The sequence below is a fragment of the Eleginops maclovinus genome, chromosome 3 (genome assembly GCF_036324505.1).
Source record: "Eleginops maclovinus isolate JMC-PN-2008 ecotype Puerto Natales chromosome 3, JC_Emac_rtc_rv5, whole genome shotgun sequence".
NCBI classification, from domain to species: domain Eukaryota; kingdom Metazoa; phylum Chordata; class Actinopteri; order Perciformes; family Eleginopidae; genus Eleginops; species Eleginops maclovinus.
Genome location: NC_086351.1, coordinates 21,345,034 through 21,357,715, shown reverse-complemented (window position 1 = coordinate 21,357,715; position 12,682 = coordinate 21,345,034). Strand labels below are relative to the sequence as shown.

General features: G+C 41.2%; 1 protein-coding gene across 1 annotated transcript in view; it reads right to left on the bottom strand.

The window, feature by feature from the left end:
• Nucleotides 1–10,005, bottom strand: part of rims2a (regulating synaptic membrane exocytosis 2a) — a 138,050-nt gene extending 128,045 nt beyond the window's left edge. Inside the window, exon 1 of the mRNA XM_063879377.1 lies at nt 9,827–10,005. Coding sequence (XP_063735447.1) covers nt 9,827–10,005 — 179 coding nt within the window. The remainder of the gene's footprint in view (nt 1–9,826) is intronic.
• Nucleotides 10,006–12,682: the final 2,677 nt, after the last annotated feature.

Sequence of the window (12,682 nt, the reverse complement as noted above, 5' to 3'; positions counted from 1 at the left end):
GTCTCTCTATCCTGGCAACTGTTTATCTCTCCTGCTTCCAGTCTCTGTCTCTCACTCGCTCACACTACATGTACACAGACTCCAACAGTAAACATAATGGCTGCAACTAACAACTACTGTCATCATCAATTGATGCCGGTTATTTTCTCAACTAATTATTTAAAGAGGCCCTTTTATGCTTTTGGGGTTGTTCCCTTTCCTGTAGAGTGTTGCATAGGTTTTTGTGCATGTAAATGGTCTGCAAAGGCTAAAATCCCAAAGTTCCCTCCAGAGGGAGTTTGTCTCCCACACACTCCCGGTGCCTTAATCGCCTCCATTGGACTCCTTTGTTTTCTTCTGTAACATAGTGACATCCCTGTGTAACACTAGCGCTTATATTGGCTAGCGCTCCAACACATTGTACGTGATAGGTTAATGGCAGGGCATTCGCGACACTTCTCTAAGCGGTTAACCAATCACAACAGAGCCAGCCAGCTAACCAATCGGAGTATAATGTCTCTTCCTTAATTGTTCAGTCAATACAATTACAGAACATTTTATGGAAAAAGCCCAAAGCATCTCTCAAAATACCTTGTTTTGTTAGTCCAAAACCCAAAGATATTCATTTCAATATGATATATAAAAGCAAAAACGCAGAAATAAACAATATTTGAAAGTCTTAAAGAGCACATTAATTAAGTATTTAAACGATTCATCAATTATCACAGTAGTTGGTGTTTGTTTTCCTGTTGAGTGACATATGGAGTGATTGTGGAATGATTGCACCATGATATACAGTCACATACAAAAAAGCCCCACAAAGCAAACTGGGTTAAATAGCAGAATTGACCATCCCTGGTCACTTGCAGGTTTATGACTGATTTAGCTGATTCACACATCATCCGCACAAAACTCATTTGGCCATGTTTAGAGACCTCTGCTGTAGAGAGTGGAGGGATATCTTTCCCTCCGACCTTTCAGGGTTCAACAATCCTAAAACAAACCCTGAGGGAGTGTGAGAGGGGAGAGAAGAGGCACCAAACCTCACTAGCTTTACTATCGCACCTGTCCCGCAGCTTTGAAAATGAATCCTCCGTTATTGTGCAAACTGTAAAGCCCATTAGTGTGTTGTCCTGAATATGTATGAAGGATTTTGAGAGATACCTTAATGCATTTAGCTTCTCTACAGCAGGCATATATATGTTCCTCACAAGCAGCGGGCTTCCCTCAGAGGGTCACATGCTGTATATCTTCCTCCACATTGACTCTACTCAGGGTGTAGGGGGGTGTGCAATAAAAGTGATAAAGTGCCCCCTTTTCCTTATCTTCTCTACTCTCCCTGCTCCTGTTGGCTGATGCTACCTTTTGCATTCATTTTTTCCCTCTACCATTCAGCTCTATAGGTGTTTTTATTGCTTTTGCTCTCATACGGGCTACTCCTGTACTGAGAGAATTATGTAACAACAGCAGGCCAGATGTTGTAGTACTGGAGCCCCTGTTGGTTGGGTTTCTGTTCTGACTCAGTCCAGGATCCCTAACCTCAACTGCTACAATCATACTGTATACCTTTATTTTTGTAGGAAAATTAATATATTGCATCATATTTTAAACACGCAATCAAAACAAAGCTTACTGTAGGGGGCTTCAACTGGCAATCTTAATACAAAAGGTATACACTATGATTTTACCAAAATTATGCTTAAATAAAATACATTATAATAATATGACAGCAGCTTGAGGCAGTTTCAATGTATTCAACACATGCAGTGAAACAGTACAGTGTGCACTTAATTAAACATTACGAAAAAAAGCTACATCTAGTTAACACATCCCATGTTTTGTTCTGAAGTATTTCCCCACCGTCATGTTTTGCCAAGGGCATTTGAAATTGCAGAGCCAGGGGCAGGAAAATCCCTTCAAACTTTCCTGGAGGGATAAGAGCCCAGAAGAGGATAAAACCTATGCTGACGAATGCAGATGTTATTTAGAACAAAGCCTTGAGAGACAATAGAGCCTAGTGCTGTGCTGTGCCACACAGGAGATGGCAGGCTGATTGCTCTGTCAATGGGGACTGAGGCTGTCATATCAGCAGTGAGACCTGATAGCATCTCGGACGTCAATGTCTCTCGTTTTCTCTCTGATGTCCTCTTTTCCTTTCCTGTCCTCGCTTTTTCCCTTGTCCCTTCTCATTTCCTCTCCTCTACCACATGCTAACCTTTGCTTAACACTCCACTTGTGTCATTTTCTGATAGTATCCTCATCCTTACAATCTATAAAGAGGGTCAACAGGCCATATTAAAAATAAGTCAATACTAGTTTTATCATTAATTAATTCCATGAAACAGAAAAAAACAACAACAATGGTTTGATCCTACCAACAACCAAACCTCTTCAGTGCTGTAGAGCTTTATCATTGCCCAAATAAAATGTAATAAACACATGAATGAGCCACACAGTTAAATTCGGTGGTGTGTCCCTTCAACATCCTGAACACAAGCAGTGCAGTACTGCCATAAATATTTTCTAGGGCACCAACCGTCCTAAATGAAAAGTCCCAAACAAATCCTCCTGTTGGAGTTAAAGCTCTTTAATCTGTATTTTGTATCAACATCGCAATCTCATACAAGCTTATTGTTTTGGTTTTATTGTCCACATGTTTCTTGTTTTACTGCAGTGTTGCAGCTTTCATCCACCTTGCATCTGGTAGCTACAGGCAGCTGAATCCCAACAAAAATGTCATATAAACCAACCCTTAAATACTGTACATGCACAGCATCAAATGGCATACTGATAAAGTTAGCAGCTAGCTAGCTAACATTGTATTGTATTGAGTCAAGCTAGGGAGGACATTACGTTTATCAGTACTTGGTGACTGAACGGTACATAAATCTATATTTCATATGAACATTACCAGCTCATACAAGGACATTGTGCTCTTTTTATGGCACGCAACTTAACTGTTACTTGTGACTGTTTACCTTGTTTACTTTTCAGTGTCACAGTTCTCATCAACCTTTCATCGGGAAGCTAAATGAAGCATTGTTCCACAAAAGAATCTCAGATAAACCCACTAACAACTCCATGACCTGCTTAAAATGGCCCACTGACAACGTTAGCAACCAGCTAGCTAACATAGTATACTGTTAAGTAAAGCTAATAAGGAATTTAACTTTCTCAGTAGTTGGTTTAAACAAGATGAAGAAAAGGATATTAGACTTGTATCCATCAGTTAGCCAGAAACCTAACTTCAAATGATGCTATTGTTGCTCCATGTCTGTTAGACCACTGTATGCTAATATGCTAGCCATAAAGAGTGCATGTGCTATGTGTGTAATGGTCAGCTTGGTCTGGGATTCTACCCACAATTAGCCAAAAATGCCACAAAAAGATATATTTCTGAACTGTTTTTACAAATGAGAAAAGCCAAATCCAGAAAGAAGAATGGATGCGAAAAACACAACACAGTAGATTAATGGCTGACGTGTAAAATAAGGTAAATGTACAGAAGAGCATCAAAGGACCTCATCACTAGAATAATGCACCTTCACTCCCACAGTAGCACAGCTTATGACCAAGTTGTAAAAATATAATTTCATGTATTATATATCATTTTCATGATGGCAGTTGACCAGATTTCCTATATCCAGCTGAGCCAAACTACTTGACAGCATGCCAGCCTCCCATAACCAAAACACATTGTTACTTTAATTAGCATGATGATGTATTCATTTGGCGTGCGTTCTGCTTTATGGAGTCAAGACAGCATCCACTCTTACACTTTCTCTCCCTCTCTCCCTTGGGGGAAGTGGTGGGGGATGGGAACGCTCATGACAGAATCTGCTCTTTGCATGGGAAGGCGAGCAGAGCATGGGTGAGTGAGCTGAGGGAACAAGAGGAAAGCAGCGACAGAGAGAGGGAGTGTGTGACTTTGTGTGTGCGTGTGCGTGTGCGTGTGCGTGTGTGTGTGTACTGTATATTGTCCAGTGGGAAGCTTCTGAGCATTGCCTCGCCTCATTTCACAACCATAGGTTTCTCTCTGTCTGCTTTTTTTCTAATTCATAATAGCTTTATTGGCAGGATCATAACTACAGTAAGTACAGTACTGCTACAGTAGGTTGGCGAAGATTCACAATTAAAGTATAATCATTTAAAGCGCAAGAAGACTACAGCATTGTGCATCACAGTTGCAACTAACTGTATATTGTTTTATAATACACATCAATTACAGAAGCTATTACCTACTATGCTTTTGGTGGTTGTATAGTATGTTGGGGTGAAACGCCCTGATTGGGCTCATTTTTTTACTACCATAACATAATGACATCACTATGTAACACACACTTCCAGTGGCAAGTGCTCCAACACATTGTACATGATAGGCTAAGGGGAGGGACATCTACATATAAGCGGTTGACCAATCACAACAGAGCCGGCCAGCTAACCAATCCGAGTAGACTGGGCTCTGGTTTCACACAGTAGCTGCAGCACAGGCAGTATGAGAAAAATATAAATATAGAAGGCCTTTTTGAACATTAAATCATGTCAAAATGTCAAAATGAGCATAATAGGGTCCCTTTAAGGTTTGGTCTTTAAAATGCTAAAAATAGTAAAATAATTTCTATCCCACTTTCTCAAAGTCCAAGGTGATGTCTTTAATCAATTAGTTCTATGGTTATTAAATTGGGCCATCATTAAGATCACTTGGTTGAGCTGGCAGCCCATATACTGGGGCTTGGTCCTCGTGCGAGGGACTAGGGTTCAAATTCAGCCAAGAATGATTTACCGTGTGTGTCACCCTGTTTCAAATGTGGCGCTTCAATAGGTACACTGATAGCTGGAAAACAGTGTACTATTTACTGCTTCATCTCATTAAAGTTTGAAGTGTTTTTTTCTATTATTTGCTAATTTGTTGCTTCCGCGACTCTTTGCCAGTTGTTTTGGTCCAAGAGCTTCTTTAGTTTCTTGTTATTCGAGTTATTGCGGTACATGATTCGCTTCTCCACTCTTTACACATGCTACAGTGAATCAGGAAGTGTTGCTCTGCCTCTTGTTTGCAGAACAGACACAGTAGCATGTTTTCTTTGGGTTGCTAGGTTAAGGACTTCCTCAGCCTCTGATTAAATCTTCCACTTGGTAAGGACAAAAAACAGTGATGTTCTGATGCTAAGGCCTCTATAACATGTGTGCACTCCACAACTGCTCTTCTCTCAGAAGGGCTGACATCCTATAGCCTCCAGGGACACAGGGCCTCTCTACTCTGACCCCAGCTGGTACACTGAGCTCTCAGGCACTATTAGATAAATGACCAGGACTGGGGGATGAATTGTGCATGTGTGCTGGGGGTTGGTGGTGGGAGGGGGGCTAACTGAAAAAGGAAATGGGATGTGATCAATCAAAGCTAAATTCTAGGTCAATGCTCTTCATGTTTAATACACACACCAACCCCCAACCTCTAACATATCCTACTAACCAGATGTAGGATTGTCTTTAAATCATTAAGGAGAAAACTGAGAGAGTTCAAAATGAACCAGGTGATAGTATGAATATATCCATTTGTAGATCATAACCTCCTTTTTAATTATGTAAACAATTGTCTCCATTTATTATTACAAATTAAGAATTTTGCATTTGCAGTGCATTTACATGCACAACAACCTATAAAAACACACAACAGGGAAGGGAAACCCCCCAAAAAGCATAATAGGGCCTCTTTGTGCAGGCATGGAAGGATCTAAAGACATATAATGTTGCATTATGGGAATTGTAAGATATAGTGTTTGTGAAGTTGTATATTACAGACAGTCTAGAAGTCAACATACCTCTGGCATTGCTGTTTTGATTTTTACTTTTATATGGTCTGTCTTTTGTAAGTCTCCTGAATACAACACAAGCGTTAATCACTAGGGAAGCTTAACATTACGACTAAGAAGAATACATTTCTCAATCAATATATATCATGGCTTGTTGCCAGCTCATTTTGTTAATATTTCATCAAGATAGCTTGGAATCTCTCTATTAACAACTTCATCATTTTTGTTACAATCATACTGATTCACTGAGAATAAAACTAAAGCATTAATTGACAAATAGTGTGGAAGTCATAAAAACATTTCCTTAATATGCCCTGTGACAAAAAATATTTGGATTTCTGTGTATAAAAACCTTCTGATGCACATCATGTTTCAGCAACAGGAAACAGAACAGGGCATCATCACTCTTGTGCTATAAAAATGGGGGTGCCCAAATAGATGGCAGAGCAGCAGACAGCTCTCACTGGGAGTCCCTCCTACAGGGCAGCCAGTATAATTAGCACTGTCAAAGGAGGTCCCTGAGCAAGTATAACAGTCAAATTCATGAAGATGAATGATGTCACAAGATAGAGAAGGAACTGGGATATTTACTGGGACACTAGCTAGGTGTACTTTAAAGCAGAGAAACAGCTAAATAAGTTATCAGTATCCACTTAACGGTATAATGTCCACATGTAAAAGGCCTCGGATTAGCCCTATGTTTTTTAGTGAGTTGTGTACATACTTTATCCTAAATCTTTTCAAGCTTCGTAACACCAGTCTAGATACGGAGTTATCGTTACGGTTAGCCTTTAGCTTGTAGCCCATCCAAACTGTGTCCACCACACAAACACTGAATTCAACACGATACTTCTTTATTCATTGTTTTACCAAATTGAATCACTAGGTCTTTTTATTGGAGATGAGGAGACCAGGTAAACACCTTCTGGATTTCTGGATCTTATGTGATAAGAAAAACAAGCCAAGCAAATGTTAGCGGTTAGCTCGAAGTTCCTATGTCCGACTAGCTGCGCTTGATTATACCTGATAAAAACATTCCATGTATCAACACTGCTGAAATATATACACTGAAAGAATCCAAACCACGAGGAGCTAACAGCAATGATGCTAATGGTGTTCGAGACAACAACTCCCATGAATCAACAGTACTTCACAACATCACCAAACTCTGTGTTTCGATATTATTTTTGATAGAACCCTGGTAACAGTATTAACTGGTTATGATATTTGTTGCCCAAAGGTCAAAGACTTGGTCTTTTTCTGTGGCGAGAGACATTGTGTGTGTTCCTGATTTCCAGCTCAGACCTTCATAATACAGGAAGTACCATATGAAGCAAGATAATTAGGACCAATGAGAAAGCATCAGAGGGTAAAGTTGTGAAAGAGAAAGTCCCACCCCCCCTTTCTTAGCCACCAAGCAGAACCAGGAAGCAGCCCAAGAGGACTGTAGGAGCAGGGGAGAAAGGAGAAGTGGAGCCCCGGGCATTGTGTGGGTCACCCCATCATCATCACAGGCAGCTGATGCCTGCCTGTGGGATACACAGTGTCTGGGTGGGTGGGGGTCCCATAGCCATTATTGCTGTACTGCTCAGAGACTCAGTGGTGCATGGAAAGCTAGCTTTAGTTTTAGCATATTCAGTTAAATGGAACAAATGCACCTGCTTAGTTCATGTGTACATTGTGTATGAACAAGTATACTAAATATACTTCTATCCCTGCAGCCTTCTAGGACAGAATTCTGAGAATGACCAATAGATATGTAAAGCGCCGTCTTATGGACTTTCATGGAATCGATTTTCATTGGTGCAGCCCATGGTTTCAGTACATGCAGACATTCAAAGGCCTAATAAGAAAGAGTAGGCTCACAGTGAGTAGCTAATTATATGCAAGTCAGCAGCAATGGATTTCCATCCACGCTCTCTGTAGCACTTCTAGTGAGACGACAGCAAGTTGGCAAGCTCTGCAGCTGGAGGCTTCTCTCTCTCTCTTCTCCATCCCTCCATCCTCCCAGGATTCCCTCAGTTAGATTACACACTTCGATGTTCAAACTGCCACTTTCCCCCCAAACGACATCCAAACTGTGGTTGGGTTTGGGCCGTGACTGCGACAGTTGCACACAGACTATAGGGTTGCATGATGCAGTGTGGGTGTTTGTTTCCGACACTGCTGTAAAACGCTACAAATCCAATGACAAGTTAATCCACTGCAGTCGTACCTATGCCAGGCCTGAGCATATTAAAGCTGATTTAGGATGTGTTATGATGGTGTGATTCATAGGTAAAGAAGGTAGGGATTTACTGTAACGATGAGTCACCTTGTTCATATAGACACAACACAGTCAATGCTGAATGAAATGGTGAAAGACAACGTAACTATAAGGCGATAAAGAGGTCCACACATTTTTTAACAACTCAGAATTCCTGGAACACAACAAAATGGAGGCAGACAGCCCTTAACATTCACGTTACGTCTTTTGCCGGCTGCAATTTAGCCCAACTAGCAAGGTTACAAAGACATGCATGACAGAAAAAAGCTATAACACACAATTTTATGAAAATTAGCATGCTAGCTAGGCATCTTTGACCTTTCTTGTATGCGTTTAACTTGTGTGGCCTACAATCAGAGTTACCTAACATTATGGTGAGACAGTCAGTCAGTCATGTCCCTCACGAAAAAACAACGTCCTCTTCTGCCCATGCTTAGTGATGACAAGGCTTTGACATCACTGTCAGACTAAGAATGACTAAAACTGACAATCCTCTTTACCTCAGAGAAAGAGAAATAGGAAAAACACTCAGCTATTGGGGAGGGGGGAGAGACTAGTGAAAGAGGAGGGAAAGCGGAAAAGGCCTGCATGATTCACACAGCACGCATCGCAGCGGTTGAGGTAGCCGTGTCTTGGAGTACATGAGTCATGTTTATCATGCAGCAGCACTATGTAAGGATTGCACAATTTTCACTCCATTAGGAATGCTGCTGCCTTAGTGCAAATGTGTACCTGATGCTGGAAAACAACAGCTCTAATGCCTCTAAAAGGCTCCCAGTGATAGTGGAACACATCTTTCACTTGTCACTAGCCATGCTGGTGGAGGCTGCAGCAACAGAAAAAAAACTGCCAGAAATCTCACGCAGAAATGTGGACTGATTTACTCATCAGCTACCCCTCTATGCTACTTTCAAAAGCACTAGTCAAAATCCACATGTGCAGCATTTTCATTGAAGAAGGCAAACTAAATGAAAATCAACAGGATGGGAATATTTAAGGCAACCCTATTTAAATCCTCCTCTCTTCACTAGCAGGCTCTCCTAAAACTGCCAGACCAAAATTTTAATTAACAACCAAGTGTGTGTTTTATTGCCAGGGCAAGACGATAGAGTGTAATTCTCCACCATAAAGCAGAATTATGGCTCAAGCGGTAAAGGTTAAAGCGATGATGGCGAGAACAGTCCGGTCCACCTTAAGAAGTAAAACCTTACAGTGGACAGCGCTGTAGTGCTGAAACAGCTCCGAGCGACATCTGTACACAAGAGGAGGGGGGGGGGGTTGATGGGATGTTGCAGAGGGGGGGCGACAGCATCTACCGAGACTCTACCGTTTGAAATCACTCACACCCCGCGTTCGCCATTGCCACAAAGGACACCTTAAATGATCTTTCCAGTGTCATATTGTGTAATCTCGGTGACGCTCGTGGGGAAAGGTTAAGCAATTTGGCGTGCTTTTTACGTGAAAATGGCGCCCGTTGCTTGCTAACCCAGCCCCTTATAGTATAGCTATAGCTACAACAAAGTGGGGGGAAAGCGGTATGAGTGTATGCCGCATTATAAAACGATACACACACATTGAGATAAAGTGTTTTCTAACGGGTGGAGGCGAGAGGTGATAACCAGGCGAAGGAAAGATGGATGTCACCTTGGTGCTACCGGCTAGTAAACGACTATTTAGGATGTCAAGAGCCACCAGTATCTCACAAACCACAGTGTATGAGTGTAAGAACTACAAACAGCAACAGCTCCCACTATAGCCGCTTTTTCCTTACTTTAACATCGTCTGTTCCTTCGCCTCCTCCTTCTTCTGTCGGTCCATGACACCGAGGATGATCTTCCTCTCATCCTCGGTGAGGTGGCTCAAGTCCGGCAACTCCGGCATGTCGCCGGCCGCTGAGGCAGGAGCAGCAGCAGGGCCAGGGCCGCCCCGGGGCCCGTGTGGAACAGACATCTTTTACACACAGCTGGCTACAATAAAAAGGAGAAAAGCACCGTCAACCAGCAGCATTCCGGGCGGTATTTGTGTTACATATCTGTGCCGTCAAATATCAAACTGGCGGTGGGGTTTGATGGAGGCTCACAGGCGGCATGACATCTCGGTTAGGAGTAGCCTATCATGCACATTGCTGCAAAAATAAGGGTTAAAATATGAATTACAGACTTCATCCTCATCTATTAAATGCCTATAACGTTATGAAACACCCTGCAGCCGAACGCAAACAGCAATATGTAGCAAAGGCAATTTACACATGGATATTTCTCACATAGGGTAAGAATTAGATGCCCTTAAAAGAAGCAAGACTGCACAGGCTGTGAACTACAACCTCCAGGTATTCCAAACAGTCCATCCATCCAGGGATTTTAAAAAAGTAGAAAAATATAGCGTTTACAAAACCAAACTCTTGCCTTTTATTTTGCAGTCATGTTAAATCCTGTCTAACCCATCGCTGCCATCCTTTAGACTCGCATGGTGGAATAAAAGATGCTCGGTCCCGTTCCTTGGTTGTTTTGAGTCCTAAACCCTCCTCTGTCACTCTGGTTAGCTCGCTTTCCTCCAGGTTGTTAATTCTTGGAGATTTCTTAAATGCACAAAAATGGATGCAATGAGAGAGAGAGAGAGAGAGAGAGAGAGAGAGAGAGAGAGAGAGAGAGAGAGAGAGAGAGAGAGAGAGAGAGAGAGAGAGAGAGAGAGAGAGAGAAGGAAAAAAAAAATCCAGATAGGAAGAGGAGGCGGAGCGATGGGAACACGTAGAGGAATAAAGCCGGGAGGACGCTGGATGTTCATTGACAGCAGGCAGACAGCAGCAGCGAAAACACGGACTGGAGGAGCGCGCTGCCAGGAAGAGCATGATGCATATTTCATAACCGGATCATGAGCACCGTGAGAGGGGAGATAAATACAGAACATGACTAGTGACAATGACTGTTACTGCAGGTGTGGCAGTGCTTTCCATCAGGCTGCTTTTTAGGCATTGATGCCAGCTGATGGGAGAAAGGCTGCCTAGTTACACAAGGGCTGTCAATGGATTTTTCTTAAACAATTGTACAACAAAAAACAATACTTTAAAAAAAAATCATAAATGGAAGAATTCTATTGACTTTAGCCAGCTCCAAGTTGTTCCCAAAGAGTCACATATCATTTTCCAATATTTGTTCTGATCAAGTTTTGAAGTTAATTTTGCTTTTAACAATAAACGTTTCACATGAAAAATCACAGTATTATAATTGATCAAATGAGGATTTTTGAAAATGATGGAAAATGTATTATTTAGAAATATAGACACTTCATATATTTGATATTTGTTATGCGTTAATATACCAAATACTTGATTGGGCCCCTTCTAGCATCTGAGATAGTCTTTTTCCTGCCATACTATATTTACTCTTTGGTCACATGGGACTGCTGTTATCTCCTAAAATAAAAAGAAATATATAGAAAAAAGGAAAGGCTCATGTGCCCAAAGCCTAAATATAGCATAGTCTAGTATTGAGTGTTCAGAATTATGCTTAGGCAAACCTAGAGAACAATTCTGCAGAGTAAATTCTAAATACCAGGAGTAAACAGAAAGGGTTTCATGAGAATATTGTCTGCTTTAAAAAATAAATACAGTATCTTAGGTTTCAAAGAAACAAACTACGCCATTAAGCCCATGGACTTTGGGAACTGTAGATGACTTTTAATTTCCATTTCCTGAGATTTCATTGATTTATCAAGAAAAATAAGAGGTCCATTCATGAAAATCAAGCAAACAACATACATATCTCTAAAGCTGAAATCTTCAGGTTTCTAATTTCACTGCTTCAAACTACTTTTACCCCAGCACACTCGAGAGGTGAATTCAACCCTGTATTAGATTTCTCAGCTTTGACCCCTGAAGTCCCTCCTCTTGATCCCTGACCCGTTCTCAAAGACAGCGCCCTCTGCCAGGCTACTGTGGTAATAGGATTTGAAAGACTACATTAAGTGGATCTGGCCTCTGCCTCGTTAGGTCTCTAAGTAAATTAGAACTCCTGCAACTGAAACAAGATGGAAAGGAATTTGTTGTTTGAATTTACTATCATTCAGCTCACGATTTCTAAACAACATCCTGTTTGCAGAGTATAAACTTTGAAGTTTATTTTGAAGACATATAAGCAACAACAGTTTTAGCTCCATATAGGTTTGGATGTACTTTGCTTTCCAAAAATGTTCCAGAACTTTTGCAAACATCTGCCCTTCCTCTTCTTAAGGCTGGTTCAGTGAGCTTGAAAAAAATCACAAATGTTGAGCTAGCAGCATACTAGCAGAGTACAAACAGGTAGACAGGCAGCTCAGCCGTCCAATGATTTCATTCGGCCTAATTGAAATGATTGGAAACACTTCTGAAAGTCTGATTGACCACGTTTGTAGTAAAAGCAAGGAGTGCAGGTTTTAGGAATACGAAGGGATGCTGGATCATGGAGAGGTTGTCCCAAAGTTTATAACATTAGCCTCAGTTGTTCAATCAATCTTTAGTAGTTTTAATAATAAACTGCAGCTGATTTGTTGAACTTAACCAATGGAAAAAAATAATAATCTAACAATACCACAGGGAACATATTTTGTTTGTTCCTTGTGGCGAGTCATGTGACATTGTTTTGACACCGGA